The sequence below is a fragment of the Oncorhynchus nerka genome, linkage group LG9a (assembly GCF_034236695.1).
Source record: "Oncorhynchus nerka isolate Pitt River linkage group LG9a, Oner_Uvic_2.0, whole genome shotgun sequence".
In the NCBI taxonomy this organism is placed as follows: Eukaryota; Metazoa; Chordata; class Actinopteri; order Salmoniformes; family Salmonidae; genus Oncorhynchus; species Oncorhynchus nerka.
The window spans coordinates 19,218,184-19,235,995 of record NC_088404.1 but is presented as its reverse complement, the minus strand read 5'-3'; the positions used below and the strand labels follow the sequence as shown (position 1 = coordinate 19,235,995).

The window sequence follows — 17,812 nt, the reverse complement described above, 5'->3', positions numbered from 1 at the left end:
GTTAAGCCCAGTTCCATTTTCTCAACTCTGTCTCAATTTTCTGTTATTTAGGCTACCTATGTAATTTTCTGTTATTATTTAGGCTACCTATGTAATTTTCTGTTATTATTTAGGCTACCTATGTAATTTTCTGTTATTATTTAGGCTACCTATGTCATTTTCTGTTATTGTTTAGGCTACCTATGTAATTTGCTGTTATTGTTTAGGCTACCTATGTCATTTTCTGTTATTGTTTAGGCTACCTATGTCATTTTCTGTTATTATTTAGGCTACCTATGTCATTTTCTGTTATTATTTAGGCTACCTATGTCATTTTCTGTTATTATTTAGGCTACCTATGTCATTTTCTGTTATTGTTTGTTATTATTTAGGCTATCTATGTCATTTTCTGTTATTATTTAGGCTATTTTCTGTTATTGTTTAGGCTACCTATGTCATTTTCTGTTATTGTTTAGGCTACCTATGTCATTTTCTACCTATGTCATTTTCTGTTATTGTTTAGGCTACCTATGTCATTTTCTGTTATTGTTTAGGCTACCTATGTCATTTTCTGTTATTGTTTAGGCTACCTATGTCATTTTCTGTTATTATTTAGGCTACCTATGTCATTTTCTGTTATTGTTTAGGCTACCTATGTCATTTTCTGTTATTGTTTAGGCTACCTATGTGACTGGTATGTCCTCCGCTCTATACCCCGTATACCTGCCATCTGTACAGTAGAAGTGTGTACAACCAGAATGGAGGGCCACAGTGACTGCACCTTTTCATTGTCCGTTTTAAGACAGTGGAAGACAATTCGTTCTTTCATACTGACCCGTCTTTCCTATTAGAACAGCAGTGACACCTCATCTATCATCGTCTACTTTTTGTAGTAGAAATATAATGAATCCTATTGACATTCATCAATGATTTATTAAGTGTTATTGTGTTTTGTTGGACCATTGTCAAGAAAGCAGAAGTTGTTCTTTACATTTTCTAGTTTTATTTGGAAAAAAATACTCTCAAAATACAAACATTTAAACAAAGCATACAAATAATATATGTATTTTTAAGTTATACATTGAACATAGATTAAAGACATTGCATCTGGATTGTAAGAGCCTGGCCTTTTCACAATAGCATTGTAATCGGATATAATCCTCTTGGTATAAAAATGCCCCTTACAAAATATGGTACAAAGAGTAAAAGCTGCAAAAATATGTCAAATTTGCTTAATAAGTACTGAAATATCTGCCACAACCAATATGACCCCCTACATTTAACATATAGGAGAATTGGTTATATCACAGACAAATAGGCTATGTGTTCAAATTAAAGAATGCATGGGTCTCATTTGGGTAATAATGTCTATATACAATATATGTGACAATATACAGTATGTGTTTAAACAACTTTATATAAGCATAATGTATGTGTTATGCACAACTAAGACACTGTAATCTCTTCATTCTCTGATTCTGAGAAGTCGGAGTGCTTGCTGGAGTTGCAAGGCGAAGAGAGGTGCGACTCCACACTGTTCAAAAGTTCGCGCTCTGATGGCGAGCGGCAGAAGGCTGAGCGCGGGCTGTCCCGCCTGAACGCATCCACCTCCTCCTCACAGGACTTCTTCCCGACGTCACTGAGGTCCGGGTGGGGGTTCATTTTAGTTGGAAGGGTTTGTTCCCGGCAACCTCCGGACGACAACAACTCCCTCTCTTTGGAATTGCGCCATTTCATTCTTCGGTTTTGGAACCATATTTTCACCTTGAAAAATACATTAAATATTATTAGGCTACCTAATAGGCCTAATGGTTGATTCTAATAACAATAGTATAACATACCAGTAATAATCCCAAAATAGGCCTAGCCTATATTAAGATTATGTTTTGTATTGATGTGGGCCTAAATTACTTTTACATTTTTACCTGTGAGTCTTTTAGCCCAAGTTTTGCAGCCAGCTTCTTTCTGTCTGGTTTGCTGATGTATTTCTGTTTCTGAAACATTTTCTCCAGGGCTTTGCGCTGGACATCAGAGAACACTGCCCGTCGGAGCATCCCTCTCCTGGGCTTTCCTCTTGCAGCCAGCGGCCATGAAAAGGTACCAGGGATAGGAACCACTGAAGACGATGCTAAAATATTTATCAAAACAACATACCATTAGCATTGCATCATGTCAGTCAAGAAAATGCACACATAGGATAAGTGAATGTGAAAGTAGGCTAGCCTGGCCTTTTCTTCAGCGAGTGGGTGGAGGGGTTAAAGGTGCATTTGAGATAATTATTTCGTAGTTTAAACCAAAGTCTCTCTTTAAGATCCGAAATGCAGTCCGTTTGAGTGAATTGGCACGAAGCAGCTAATTAGCACATTGCTTGGTCCCTTATAGCATTGGTATGGTAAAAAGGCAGAGTATCCCTTTTGAAAGGCCCAATGAACGATAGAGTAGCTAATGAAGCGTGAACGGTAATTGTGTAGTAATGAACTAACTGAAAAAAGGCTTAGGACAGGCCGCTAAAGCCATATATTACTGCAACAAAAGAGATCTACACTTTCAAACTAATCACAACTGTCTGCATGCCAAGATCATTTGGAGAATACTGATGGCTGGGCCCTATTTTTGCCACACATCCTTTTCATTAAATACGAAAAGCTATGAGGCTAAAGTTGTTTTGTTGCTCTCAAAATAAGCTGTCTCTAAATCCAGATCTGCACCTTATCCATTTTAGATTATTTTAATCGTCTTTATTGTTGGCTATTCGAAAGCCAATTTATGTGTGAATTCACTATAACTTCGGGAAAAAAATAAACCTATATTCTTAATCTTGAAATATACTGTATAACAGAGAGCACTGTAGCATTAGACCAGCCCATAGCCTATCATTAGATTTTAATTGCACGACTCCAGGCTACTATCTACAGTGCCTTGAAAAAGTATTCATGCCCTTGGCGTTTTTCCTATTTTGTTGCATTAAAACCTGTAATTTAAATAGATTTTTATTTGGATTTAATTTAATGGACATACACAAAATAGTCCAAATTAGTGAAGTGAAATTACAAAAATTACTTGTTAAAAAAATAAAATAAAATAAAAAACAGGAAAGTGGTGCGTGCATATGTATTCATCACCTTTGCTATGAAGCTCCTAAATAAGATCTGGTGCAACTAATTACCTTCAGTCACATAATTAGTTAGATTGCACACAGGTGGACTTTATTTAAGTGTCACATGATCTGTCACATGATCTACGTATATATACACACCTGTTCTGAAAGGCCCTAGAGTCTGCAACACCACTAAGCAAGGGCTACCACCAAGCAAGCGGCACCATGAAGACCAAGGAGCTCTCCAAACAGGTCAGGGACAAAGTTGTGGAGAAGTTCAGATCAGGGTTGCGTTATAAAAAATATCAGAAACTTTGAACATCCCACAGAGCACCATTAAATCCATTATTAAAAAATGGAAAGAATATGACACCACAACAAACCTGCCAAGAGAGGGCCACCCACCAAACCTCACAGACCAGGCAAGGAGGGCATTAATCAGAGAGGCAACAAAGAGACCAAAGATAACCTTGAAGGAGCTGCAAAGCTCCACAGCGGAGATTGGAGTATCTGTCCATAGGTCCACTTTAATCCATACACTCCACAGAGCTGGGCTTTATGGAAGAGTGGCCAGAAAAAGCCATTGCTTAAAGAAAGAAATATGCAAACACGTTTGGTGTTCGGTAAAAGGCATGTGGGAGACTCCCCAAACATATGGAAGAAGGTACTCTGGTCAGATGAGAATAAAATTGAGCTTTTTGGCCATCAAGGAAAACGCTATGTCTTGTGCAAACCCAACACCTCTCACCACCCCGAGAAAATCATCCCCAAAGTGAAGCATGGTGGTGGCAGCATCATGCTGTGGGGATATTTTTCATCGGCAGGGACTGGGAAACTGGTCAGAATTGAAGGAATGATGGATGGCGTTAAATACAGGGAAATTCTTGAGGGAAACCTGTTTCAGTCTTCAGGAGATTTGAGACTGGGGTGGAGGTTCACCTTCCAGCAGGACAATGACCCTAAGCATACTGCTAAAGCAACATTCAAATGGTTTAAGGGGAAACATTTAAATGTCTTGGAATGGCCTAGTCAAAGCCCAGACCTCAATCCAATTGAGAGTCTGTGGTATGACTTAAAAATTGCTGTACACCAGCAGAACCTATCCAACTTGAAGGAGCTGGAGCAGTGTTGCCTTGAAGAATGGGCAAAAATCCCAGTGGCTAGATGTGCCAAGCTTATAGAGACATACCCCAAGAGACTTGCAGCTGTAATTGCTGCAAAAGGTCTTATTTCTTGTTTGTTTCACAACAAAAGTGTCTTCAAAGTAGTAGGCGTGTTGTGTAAATCAAATGATACAAACCCCCCAAAAATCTATTTTAATTCCAGGTTGTAAGGCAACAAAATAGGAAAAATGCCACTGGGGTGAATACTTTGGCAAGCCACTGTATTGTTAGCTAACTTTAGATTTTTCACATCAGCACGATCCATAAACATGCATAACCCTCTATGTGGTCTTGTGAGAATATTGAAATAATGAATAGCCCCTAATGGGGAATTAGTCCATGACTGGTAAATGCCTATCAGCAGAATGTGTGTGGCTGCCGGAGGGAGCTGACCAATTAGTCATGGTGCTGAAAGCTTTGTGAGTTATCAGTAACTAAGTGCACTGGCTCGGTGGGAAAGAGAAGCAATGAAGAGACGCAAGCAGCTTCCTTGTGAGAAGGGATCCGCCTCAAATTTAGACCATGACAATTGCGGCTAATTTGTAGATTAGGGGAACCGGTGCAAAATGTCAGCAGTTCCTGCCTCTGCTAAATAGGGCATCAAATTGGCGAGACTGATTCCACGATGTTCTTCGGCTTCCAACCTCTGAACTAACGGTTGTATTTCCTCTAGATTCAACTAGCCAATGGCAGATTGTTTTAAGGCACAACGACATCATCTGAATACATGGAGCATGGCATCGGATTATTAAGCGGATTTACCTGGAAAATAGGATGCTCTGAGGAAGGGGTGAAACGATCCGTCAAAATATGGCAGGGGGAAGGTTTTCCCGTGCATGGCATGATGCATTGAAGGTGTACACGATGCTGTGATTCAAAATGAAAGAAAACATTGAATTAAATTACTCATTTCGTTTTGTCAAATCATATAGGCCTAAAATGTTGTGACACTGCCCTCATAATCTCGATCCATGCATTACACAAATCCACATCCCTGCGTAACAGGTGTCCTGTTTGTAAATGCTAAATAATGAAGTTTACATTAGCCTATACATTCCCAATAATCTTACCGTTTCTCGTTTCTGGTGCTAGGATGGCATTAACTCCAAACTTCAGATAGTTAGGGTCGTTGTTGATGGAGAGTGGGTTCTGAGGAGAGCCCGTTCTTGTCTGTGCTGAAGTGGTGATGACAGCTTGGTCAGTGTGGTGACTGCAGGTCAGCGTGGTGGCTCCTGATCCCGGAGGAGACACGCTGGGTAACGGAATCGTCCGGTGCAAGTAGCTCACTGGCCGGCTGATCCGCAACAGGTCCTCCACCAAAAAGCTTGAGTGGGCGGCGAACGCTGAATGCAAGGACTGGGGCAGAGAGTGAGCCGCCGGCGGTCGAAGTAGTCTGGGGTACATATCGGAAGCCGCAAGTACACTAGGGAACATCATTGCTCCTTTTGGGTGGATAAGGAAAAGTAATTGTAAAGAGCCCTTTCTCACTGAATGAGTTTCCGTGGCCTATAGGATCCAAGTTGAAAGACTCACAGTTCTCTTCTGACCATTCCATTTAGAAGAAGCGTTTTATAGTGGACCGTTAGCAAAGCCTTTTCGAAACTGACAGTCAAACAATGAAGTTCAACAAAGTTCTCGACGTGAGTTTCTTTCACGGGAAATTCAGTGCCTGCTGATTGGTTCGAAGAAGCAATTTATGATTGGATTAGACTTCATAAGCAAGCGCTAGACAATGTCCTTTTAACAAAGAAAGTGTAGTCATCAATTTTGCACACTGACCACTTTTTGGTATAGTTTTCACTGTGATAACGGTGGCAGCACACAGACACTAATTAAAGGCTATTTTAAAGGACTCCACAAAGTTTGTCTGTGAATAGAGGGTTTATTTAAAAAGTGTATTTTAAATTCATTTGAGCATATAACAGCATAATGTCGTTAGTTTCGGGCTCGTGGGAGGAACTTTGAGAATATGGTGAATGCCTCATTTCTATTAGGATGCAATGCCATAATTGTAATTATTTGTAAATATTATCCGCATTCACTTGTATTCAAAATAATGTTGTAATTAGGCTATTGTTGTTATTATTATTGTTATTATTATTATTAGGCTTATTGTTTTGTATGACTATTTCCCTCGTAGCTCATTGAAACGGAGTTTTAAAAAAACATTGTAGCATAGCCTATTGGGTAGGATATTATGAGCACAATATGTCGTCTGTACCAGTCTGTTTTTCTCTGCGAAAATCAGACAGGCTTTAATGTCAGAATATTTAACTGGTGTGTTAAAAACGGTGAATCTGAGAGATCCCATTTCATGTCGCTGGTCCCGCTGAAAATAATGTGCAGCTCTGGCCATTGCGCTCTTATCCTCTTATCCATGAAGTAACTGTCATCCTCTCAGCTGTTTGTTCTTTCTTACCCTGACACAAATCTTTCTAAAAAATCCTATTATTCAGTTTGATTTCAATGGGCGGTTAGAGTCTCATTCTTTAAGTGCATTTGTGCTGTAAGACACCAATAGATAAAACGGTTTTGAATTTAATTACTACATTTATTCAAAATAACTGTTGTGTGTCAGTGTGTGCCCTGGAAATCTATGTCCTATTTCTTGAAAGACCAAAACAGGGCAGAAAAATCATCAATGAGCCTACTTGCAATTAGATGCCTAATGTATTTTAACAGTCACTATAATGCTATTTAGCCTAAGGTTTGAGAATGAACCATGTGACTTTAAGACATTTCATTAAAAAATGAATGATAGGTCAAGTTATGTAGGCCTAATAATAAAACATAAATAAACCTGGTGGTATGACAGCTATAGTTCACATTGATGTCATTAAATTAGTATTATTATTATTATCATCATTTTAAGAGTTAAAAGTTTAGGGCATGATCTTTTGTTAACGCTTTATTTTAAGGTTCGGTAACAAACCATTTAAAATGCATTTATAAAGTGTGCGTTGACTATTTATGAATCATTACTCCAACATTTATACATCCTTTATTAATCATTAGTAAAGTATTTTTTGCAGTCCCCAATCCAAAGTTAACGCTATTTATTCTTGATAAATACTTTATAAATATTTTGAGGGATCAGTTAAATTTCTCTACAAAATATGGGCATGCCATTTGTAGACATTTCAGTAGTACCTGATAAAAAAATAAGCACACATCACAGGATTTAAATATATATACATAGGCATATGTCAATGTGAATTACTAGCTTACTAACATTTACAAATGTGGTAGTAAGTGTTAATAAATGGCGAACAAACTGTTTGTTAATGCCTTATAAATGGTTTATTATGGACCCTTAAAATAGTGTTACCGATTTTTTATTTTTTTTTACAAGCTCCATACGTTTTTTCCACTGTTCTGCCATTTAAACCGTAGAAGCATTGTTTAGAGGGCTAAGTCAGACCCTTGCAGCGCTACACATGGGTTCATTTTATTGTAGCCTAGTAGGCAGGCCTATGTCAAAGCGAAAACTTTTAGGATAGGTTGCAAACCGCAGGAGGAAAATGATAACCGCCCATTGATGAAATAGATTATAAAACAGGGGGGAAAGTTAACAAAAGAGTTTCTTTGAGGAAGATTCTATTTCGAAGTTCTTTTCTGTGATCGGCTAGGAGAGGTGAATCCTGAGGCCTGTTGGCTAAGACCTGTGACTAATGGCGTTTGACCGCTGCTCTCTCTGTTTTGTTCTCCTAACCATTCATTTTAAAGTGGTTACCTTCACATTTCTTTCTGGAGAGTCAACACTTCTGCTTTGAAAGTGCGGGGAAGGTAAGCCCGCGTGTGTCCTAAGTGATGGCACAGAAGGCAAATCTCCATGAAATTATGCGCCAGGCGCTTCCCATGAAAATAGATGCATGGTAACCATGTCCATTACTAACGCAAAAATTAATTGTCATATTTTTTGTATATATTTTACAAATGATCTAATATGAGTAGGCTCCAATTAGCCATCTGATCCACCATTCTTGCATGTTACCCATGCATGGCCGAGTGAGTTTATTTAGGCTATTTATAGGTGAATCCCATATGTTATGCAAAAGAGCCCTGGCAGTAAAGACATCGTTGGCAAAACTTCCACATAAACACAAATTAATCCTACTCAATCTTTTCAGACCATAGAACAATGTATTTATTAGGACACTGTAGGCTTACGTTTGTGGTGTGAGGTTCATGGTGTGTGACGGTTATATATCAAGTTTTCATGCTATAGCCTCTATTCATCGTGCCTTGTCTAGCAATTTTTCAGATGGTGTCAGTATTTAGGCCTTTTACCTGTTATAGGCAAAATATTGAAATATGAAATAAATAAAAATGTCATAGGCTGAGGAGACTAATTACTGTAACATTCTTGAATTAAACAAATTATGCGTATAAACACTCCTTAAGAGAAGAGGGTCATTTGACAAATGACATGTTTTGTATATTTATAAGTGACATCATTACATTTTTAGATAAATGTATTGATCATTAGATTTGCGTTTTATGTCCCGTCTGGGGAACCCATATTAAGACACATTAACACAGCACCCACCTTCACAGAGAAAAAACATCACTGTTAAGTTCAAAGCGTTTTATTATTTCAGGAACCTTCGAAAATCCCCCCATTGTACAAATCAAGCAGATGGTTTGCAGGAAATATAGCTTAGCCCCAGTGACCGAAACTAATTTCTACTAGCTTTCCAAGCCTGACACGATTGTTTTCTCTTTACCAAATATAGTCTAGAGAAACAGCTGGTCGGTCGCTGAATTAAACTCATTTAAAACACATTTTTTAAATATTATATCCCCACCCTCACCACCCCACGCTTGTCTGTAGACACAAGAGGTGGGTGCATTGAAATGATAATGATACTGAAGATAGATTACAGTAAGACTGCCGCAAAATATTTGAACCGTTTCCTAGATTCATTGTTATATATTCAGGTTAATGACGTACATTTGTGAAAATGTTGATTAATAATGTATGGCCTTCTTGCAACCTCGTTTTTTTTTTGCCTAATGTATTGTACTCTTTACCTGACTTTCTATTCAATATATTTAACTGTATTTAGTGAGCAGATACTGTAAATAGACCCATCATTAGCATTAAGATCAATTATATTTATTTTTCTTTAAAGCAATAATAATAAGTGTTTTTATCATTTCATTGCAGACTATGACAACATTCAGAGAAATTGGCCTATAGGCCTACCACAGCATCGTTGAAAGTTATGCTGTTAAAAATATATATTTTTACTGGTTATATATTTAAAAGGAAATCATCAATTTCTAATTTTGTTTTTACACGTGGTCTATTTATTTTACACGCTGCTTTGGAGATGGACGGTCTTTACACCTTCTATAAACCGCCTTCTTGAGTGGTGCTCTCCCTCTTCAAGTCTGGCTCAGCAGCTGTTTCTGACTAGGATCCGGCCACTGCGGAACATTGGAGGGATTAGGAATGGCCCAAGATACAGAGGAGCTCTGACAAGCATTAAATCGATATTAACTTTGCATTAAACATAACCCCCCGTTTTCAAACGGAGAGAGGCACAAGTCCACGGACAAAGCGTTTCAGTGTGTGTTGCTCTGAATGCACCTGTTCCCCAATTTACTTGGCAGCCAATCTGTGCTAATGACGGGTTTCTATTGAGCCCCCACCAGTGTCAGTTAGTCCATCCTTTGTCAGGTCATAGATTCATAATGATGTTTTGCTTAGTTAACTACTACAGGTTAACTACTAAATATGTACCACTTAATCAATATATTGCCATAGCGTCACTTTATTGTCTGTTTGACTGCTGCATGATTACAATGATGGGAAATTGGGCATCTTGCCTTGTCATGATGGCTACATTAATTTTAAGTATGAGGTGAAATCCCAACTTTTGTTTGAGTCTGTCAACATTTATCAACCAATTAAATGTCATATGCTTCCAAGGGGGAATGGAAATAAGACCTATGCTATATTCTAGCAACATTGGTCAGGAATATGATATAGCCCAAGATAAAAATGTCGCATAAAAACTATACTGTAACCTTTGACCTACTCCAGAGGACTGGGATGTTTTGGAACAGATGTGCCCACCTTTGTGGATAGAATTTGATCAATGCGCAATATATTTGCATTTAACCAGGCAAGTAAGTTAAGAACAAATTATTATTTACAATGACGGCGCCGCCGTATGGGACTCCCAATTATGGCCAGTTGTGATACAGCCTGGAATCGAACCAGGGTCTGTAGTGACACCTCTAGCACTGAGATGCAGTGACTTAGACTGCTGCCCCACCCGGGAGCCCTTAAATAGTGGATACCTATGTGTCTATAAGTGCCAACTAACCATTTATTTTGTTCCTTTGGTAACACTTTTTTGGGATAATCCCAAGTAGATGGTTTGTAGTTGTTCAGTATCTGTTCAATAACTGTCAACAACAACTATCCACTAACCCTAGCCCTAACCTTAACCCTTATCCTCTCTGAAATTAACCCTAACCTTAACCCTTACCCTTATTCTTAACCTTAACCGTAACCTTAGCAAGCAGTTGATTATCAACAGACAGTTTGTTGATAGTATGCCCATCTACATGGGACTATCCAGAAAATGTGGGACCTGTAATTCAACTCTGTTTGGTTGTAGTATGGTACATAATGTTTAAAGCACTGAACTAAACACTCAAATGAGACAATATGAAAGAGAAGTCTTTCAACTACAGTATCATTCAACAACATATTTGCTTATTGACTAATGGTATATGAGAATTATCAATCAGTTTTACTGGCTTTGCTTTTGCTCGTGGTGCATCATGGTAGTAACTGTATATGGGAAACATTTTCCTCGGTATTGTCTTTGTACCCTCCTCTTAGCTCAAATAACCGTTTCAATTCAAAACCTGGTTCTGTTCTCTCATTAAAATGGATGGCTGAAAACATTGGGCTTTTGGAAAGCACTCATAGAATGCTCATTAGTCCTAAATTGGTCATGGGAGCTCAGGGAACATCAACGTGGCAAACGTATTTAATTCTCATTCTAATCTCATTGGGCCTCATAACGTTCCACCACGTTGCTGGATCTTTAGGGAGGCCTCTGCACCTGGCAGGTTGTTTAGAAAAATCTTGTAAATGCCTCTGGTTAAAATGTGCTCCACGCAAAACCCAAGCGTTGCTACAAATCCCCAAAAGGGGGAATCTTTGTGGTTGTCAACACCAGTTTAAATAAAGGTCTGGTTGCTATCAAGCGATCAATGCTGCCAGAAATGACCCCTCGGTTATGCTAACCTGGAGCATTATTCTTGTTGATCGTTATAATGGGGACACATTGGGAAAAGCTACTCAATACGATGGCACACAAAAAGAGCTCTGAGTCCTTGGAGGGAATAGTCTTTTTTAAACCTGAGTGCTTGTATGGGCTGACGGGGCTGCAGTGGGAGTTTGGGCACATCGACACAATCTTTAGCTTTGTTTTAGGCCTGAGCTTGGAGAGCTGAGGAAAGCACCTTGTCGAAAGGGTTCCATTGAGTTTGGCTGATGGGTTGAGCGTGGGGGCTCTGCAGTGGCAGCGAGGGCGCTTGTGTACCAAGGAGGAGCTGGGGTTGTTCTCTGGCCACTTGAATGGGGGACGCTAGCGCCTGTTGGATGGATGGTATTGATGTGGTTTAGCCGAGTAATCGGATTGAAAGTGAGCCATGGTATTTATGTCAGTTCACATTTCGTCAAGTGCATAATATGCATGGCCGCGGCGTGGGGATTCTGTATTGAGACTTTGCCTTGCAATTCAGTGTTATAGAAAGCCAAAGCCTCATTTAATTCAAATATAATTCTCACTCAACCGTTTACCGTTTGATATATTTGCATAACAGCAAAGGCCCTTTGCCTTTTCAACGTCTGTGTGTGTCTTTTTCTGATGGTTCCCTGGCCTAGACCCCTAAGTGTAAAGTGTAATTGAAAGTGTATACTATACAGGAACAGGGTTTCTCACAGGGATAATCAAAAAGGAGGTGAGGGAGAGGTAAAATCCCAGACAATGACATGTAACTTTTCCCACTAAAGGAGCAATAATGTCAGGTTAAGACAAAGGAGAGAATGCTTTACAACAGTGTAATACGCCTGAAGATGTGTGAACTCTCACGTGATATCATTTCACAAACAATTGCTTGTTGCTGTTTCTCACACCTCATAGTTTTTAAAAACATTTTAAACAATTGTTTACTTTACAAAAACTCTTTACTTCACTTTTTTTATTTGTTAAATGTGGTTATTTTTCACAATTGCTGCTATTTTAGGTTAATAGAGTTAAGTGTTTTTGTTATTATTCAAACGGAATAAGTGTTATAAGGAAATAGGGTCAGTCCTTAAATCCACATGTGTAAAAATAAAAAGGGAATTGCAACCGGAAGTGAGTCCACAACTTCACAGAATATCTTGTGATATATGTCAGTCATTCTCATTCAAAGCCACGTTGTTGAATGACAAATAGATAAGATATGCATGTTACTAAGCAAATAAATAAATAAAAAACACACAAAAAACAAATGCCAACATAACAGTCAAAACAAGTTTTAATTAACTTTGTTTGGTTTTGCACTCCCCACAACTAGCAATATGTCTATCTGACATTAAACGATCTATGTCAAGACTTGCAGATAGTTTCAGGATTTAAACTTCCAGTTCTGGTTCTGCTCCCTAAACCTGCTTTACTCCATTACTATGCAATTCTAAATTAGTTATTGCATTTAAAAAATATTTTGACTGATATTTGGATATAATTTATGTGGATCTGAGCAAATATTTTACCTCAATATTCTACACCTTTATCAAATAATTATTTCAGTCAAACATTTCAGACAGACAGGCCTATCGAATGGCTGGGTTTATCTAAAGCCCTTCTCTTTTCCCTGTGTGGCAATTTGAACCCACATATCCCAAATCACATCAACAGAGAGTGATCCTGACACCATACTGTTCTCTGCCAAAATGATTGTCCTTCTGTCCCCATCACAAGAAAACCCCCTTTGAACCTGCCCCCCTCCTCTCTAGGAGTAATCCATGGCCCAGACTTAGATTTTGTTCTCTGCCCCTCCTTTTCCTTTCTAACAAGCCCAAAATGTACAGCAAATGAGAGGAAAGGCAGAAAAAATGGTGTTAATATCAGCATGTCAGACGGAAGATTAATCCTAATCTCCTTCTCTGTGTCGCAGGGAGCGGGGTTGAAAGGCATGGGGGAGCAGAGGACGGGGACTGGCAGCCCTGGATCTCCTCCAATGGCATAATGCTGCCAGCCGCAGTGCCTGCTGGCTGTGAGGACTCCACGGGGCCACGGAGAGCCCCTTCCCCACCATTCTAGGCTTTCACAGGACACTTCCTGAAGAGGTGGGTGATATTGGCCCCCCGTCCCCTCCCACATATGGAGAAACCTCCAATCCCAAGCTGCTCTTGTGCTGGTATCCTTGTTTTCTGAATCAAAGGTGTAATAACTTTTGATGTGTGGTAACCCCATTGAATATCATTGTTGTCATGACACCATGCTAGGACAGGTTCTGTGAATGAAATTAGACATCATTTTCAGTATATGCTGTTCCTTTTTGTCTAACGTTCTATGATACTCTAGAAGTAATTATTTTTTAAATCAAGGGGTAAACATGAATTTAAATTACTGGAAATGTTTGAAGATATTTCAAGCTACAATTTTTTTCCCACCTGTTACCACAATCTTTTCCAAAACAGAATATACTTTACAAACATAAAGTAAATACCAACATTTACAGGACTATTCCATGCTTTGTTGACAGTCCAATTATGACTCTGTTTCTTACATTATTTAAATATCATCATAACATAGTGGTGAATTTACCGTGCTGGTCAAATGTTATGAATAATCTCCATGCTATTGCGCATCCATCTGAAAGATAATGAAAAGTAGCATTAGGAGTAACTGAAAGAAGCAGAATACATAGATTTCATACAATGATCCTGCTGTTGTGATGAAAGGTTGGAGAACTGCTATAGAGAATACAAACAGTGGCATTGCAGGAGAGGCAGGTGGACTTCACCTGGTGGAGGTATAAAAATAATCTAATAATTGTCTCAAAGGGACTTCATGAAGTGACCAGCCTGTGAAGCCTTCAGCGGTTGTCGTGTCCAATGATGGTCAAGATTGCTGACAGAAAGACCCCAAACATTCAGCAGGACCTTTTGAACTCTGGGATGCTCTTTAAATAGGATATCTCAGTGCCCTCTGTATTCAGCTGTCTGACAGACAGACAGTCACAGAGGAGGGTGCCCACTGGTTGAAGAGACCTGAAAAGGCAAGCCCTCTGCAGTAGCCTCAGACGCCCACACTAAAAACTCTCAGCTATCAGTAAAACATCATTTTGTCTTTTTCTCATGTGCTGTATTTGTGGGAGTAAAAAACAAGTGTGGATAAGTGTAATAAAATAATATGCTACTGAGACTCTATATACTGAGGCCTACATTTGAAGAAGCCAGAAAACTCTGTAAAAGTCCCACAATGTGAATTTATAGTCACTTTCTGCCAGAGTGAGTGAAGCAGAGGCCTCTGAATCTGAGCTTTGTACAAAACCCACCCAAGAGTGAAGAGGCTGGACTGAGTATGTGGCATGCCCAGCTGCCTTGAAGTGGAGGGGTTTCCTTTTGGAGGCTCTCTGTCTCTCTGAATACAATGTAGGTGTTACTGCCCAGAGAGAAAATAACAAAAATAATCACTTGAGAGCTGAGATTCATTCTTGAGGGGTGTTTTTTTTTCATTCTCACTCAGTCATGAAATCATTCATCCTTCAGATGAGGAGGAGTCCCCTTTACAAAGGGCCTGGGGCTGCCAATGCAGTCTAGTCTCATAGACTAGACGTAACATAGTAAAACCTAACCCGGGACACTCAAATTAGTATGATATGTTATGTTTGGTATGGTTACATAACACAGATGGTTACTCGAAGCAAATCTGAAAGTAGGGCGGTTGGTTGGTTGGGGTTGGATGGTTGGGCATAAAACTCGAACGTCTAGCAACTCAAAGGTTGCGCGTTCGAATTTCAGCTAATTAGCAACTTTGCAACTACTTACTACATTTTAGCTACTTTGAAACTACTTAGCATGTTAGCTAATCCATTAACCTAACTCCTAACCTTATCCCTAACCTTAAGCACTAACCCTAATGTCAACCACCTAGCAAACGTTAGCAATAGACACCTAGCCAATGTTAACCACAACAAATTGGAATTTTTAACATATCATACGTTTTACACATTTGTAACACATTGTACAAATTGCAATTTGTGACATATCACACAAATTGTCATTCGTAACATACAGTTGAAGACAGAAGTTTACAGGTTTGAGTCATTAAAACTAGTTTTTCAACCACTCCACAAATTTCTTGTTAACAAACTATAGTTTGGGCAAGCCGGTTAGGACATCTACTTTGTGCATAACACAAGTAATTTTTCCAACAATTGTTTACAGACAGATTATTTCACCTATAATTCACTGTATCACGATTCCAGTGGGTCAGAAGTTTACATACACTAAGTTGACAGTGCCTTTAAACAGCTTGGAAAATTCCAGAAAATTATGTCATGGCTTTAGAAGCTTCTGATAGGCTAATTGACATAATTTGAGTCAATTGGAGGTGTACCTGTGGATGTATTTCAAGGCCTACCTTCAAACTCAGTGCCTCATTGGAAAATCAAAAGAAATCAGCTAAGACCTCAGAAAAAAAATGTAGACCTCCACAAGTCTGGTTCATCCTTGGGAGCAATTTCCAAACACCTGAAGGTACCACGTTCATCTGTAAAAACAATAGTACGCAAGTATAAACACCATGGGATCACGCATACTGCTCAGGAAGGAGACGCGTTCTGTTTCCTAAAGATGAACGTACTTTGGTGCAAAAAGTGCAAATCAATCCCAGAAGAATAGCAAAGGACCTTCTTTTTTTTATACCTTTATTTAACTAGGCAAGTCAGTTAAGAACAAATTCTTATTTTCAATGACGGCCTAGGAACAGTGGCATTGCCTGTTCAGGGGCAGAACAGAAGATTTGTACCTTGGGGATTTGTACCTCGGGGATATGAACTTGCAATCTTTCAGTTACTAGTCCAACGCTCTAACCACTAGGCTACCCTGCCACCACCTTGTGAATATGCTGAAGGAAACAGGTACAAAAGTAACTATATCCACAGTAAAACGAGTCCTATATCGACACAACCTGAAAGGCTGCTCAGCAAGGAAGAAGCCGCTGCTCCAAAATCGGCATAAAAACCACCAGACTACGGTTTGCAACTGCACATGGTGACAAAGATTGTACTTTTTGGAGAAATGTCCTCTGGTCTGATGAAACGAAAATAGAACTGTTTGGCCATAATGACCATCGTTATGTTTGGAGGAAAAAGGGGGAGGCTTGCAAGCCGAAGAACACCATCCCATCCGTGAAGCACGGGGGTGGCAGCATCATGTTGTGGGGGTGCTTTGCTGCAGGAGGGACTGATGCACTTCACAAAATAGATGGCATCATGAGGGAGGAATATTATGTGGATATATTGAAACAAATTCTCAAGACATCAGTCAGGAAGTTAAAGCTTGGTCGCAAATGGATCTTCCAAATGGACAATGACCCCAAGCATACTTCCAAAGTTGTGGCAAAATGGTTTAAGGACAACAAAGTCAAGGTATTGGAGTGGCCATCACAAAGCCCTGACCTCAATCCTATAGGACATTTGTGGGCAGAACTGAAAAACCATGTGTGAGCAAGGAGGCCTACAAACCTGACTCAGTTACACCAGCTCTGTCAGGAGGAATGGGCCAAAATTCACCCAACTTATCGTGGGAAGCTTGTGGAAGGCTACCCCGAAACGCTTGACCCAAGTTATGCTACCAAATACTAATTGAGTGTATGTAAACTTCTGACCCATTGGAAATGTGATGAAAGAAATAAAAGCTGAAATAATTCATTCTCTCCACTATTATTCTGACATTTCACATTCTTAAAATAAAATGGTGATCCTAACTGACCTAAAACAGGGAATCTTTACTCGGATTAAATGACAGGAATTGTGAAAAACTGAGTTTAAATGTATTTGGCTAAGGTGTATGTAAACTTCCGACTTCAACTGTATCATTCGTAATGGATGATCGACATCCACAAATTAATACATGCCATACAAAATGTATCATATCAAACTAATTGTCCCGGATTTACATTTACTATTTTATGTCTACCCCTGAGTCCAGGTTGGCCAATGGCCCCCCAGACATTTTATGGGACCTTTTCTCAATTTTTAAGTCTGAATAAAACCATGCATATTTTAACAGGAGTCACGCTCTGTAATCTGACCTTCAACAGGCTGAAGTAACTTTCTGAAAGAGGAGGGAGATAAGGAGAAACATTTTAGGACAATTCTTGCTTCCTGATTTGCACCCTTTTTCTTGTCCATATCCAGGAAACATTGCCTTCACTCTTTTAAGACTGAACCACATTTGGCCCCCAAAAAACAAAACAAAATTCCTTATTTTTTCTTCCTTCCTTGCTTTATAATTCTATAACGGGAGTCTTTCAGTCATCTATAA

At 39.2% G+C, this 17,812-nt stretch overlaps 1 protein-coding gene and 2 long non-coding RNA genes across 4 annotated transcripts; 1 reads left to right on the top strand and 2 right to left on the bottom strand.

The window, feature by feature from the left end:
* Positions 1-1,425: 1,425 nt before the first annotated feature.
* On the bottom strand, positions 1,426-6,021 carry LOC115134009 (homeobox protein DBX1-B-like). Its single transcript, XM_029667512.2, has 4 exons — positions 5,310-6,021; positions 5,002-5,106; positions 1,905-2,107; positions 1,426-1,743 (listed from the first exon to the last, which is right to left on the bottom strand). The coding sequence occupies exons 1-4, from the start codon at positions 5,674-5,676 to the stop codon at positions 1,426-1,428; spliced, it is 993 nt and encodes a 330-aa protein (XP_029523372.1). The 5' UTR covers positions 5,677-6,021.
* LOC115134010 (uncharacterized) lies at positions 1,495-17,554 on the top strand. Of its 2 annotated transcripts, XR_003864285.2 has the most exons (4): positions 1,495-1,623; positions 1,992-2,076; positions 13,432-13,603; positions 14,324-17,554. It is a non-coding gene; the product is annotated as an uncharacterized LOC115134010 (long non-coding RNA). The 2 variants fall into 2 exon arrangements; XR_003864284.2 differs by having other exon boundaries at positions 1,495-2,076.
* LOC115134011 (uncharacterized) lies at positions 12,775-14,437 on the bottom strand. The gene is made up of 2 exons (XR_003864286.2): positions 14,085-14,437; positions 12,775-13,770 (listed from the first exon to the last, which is right to left on the bottom strand). It is a non-coding gene; the product is annotated as an uncharacterized LOC115134011 (long non-coding RNA).
* Positions 17,555-17,812: the final 258 nt, after the last annotated feature.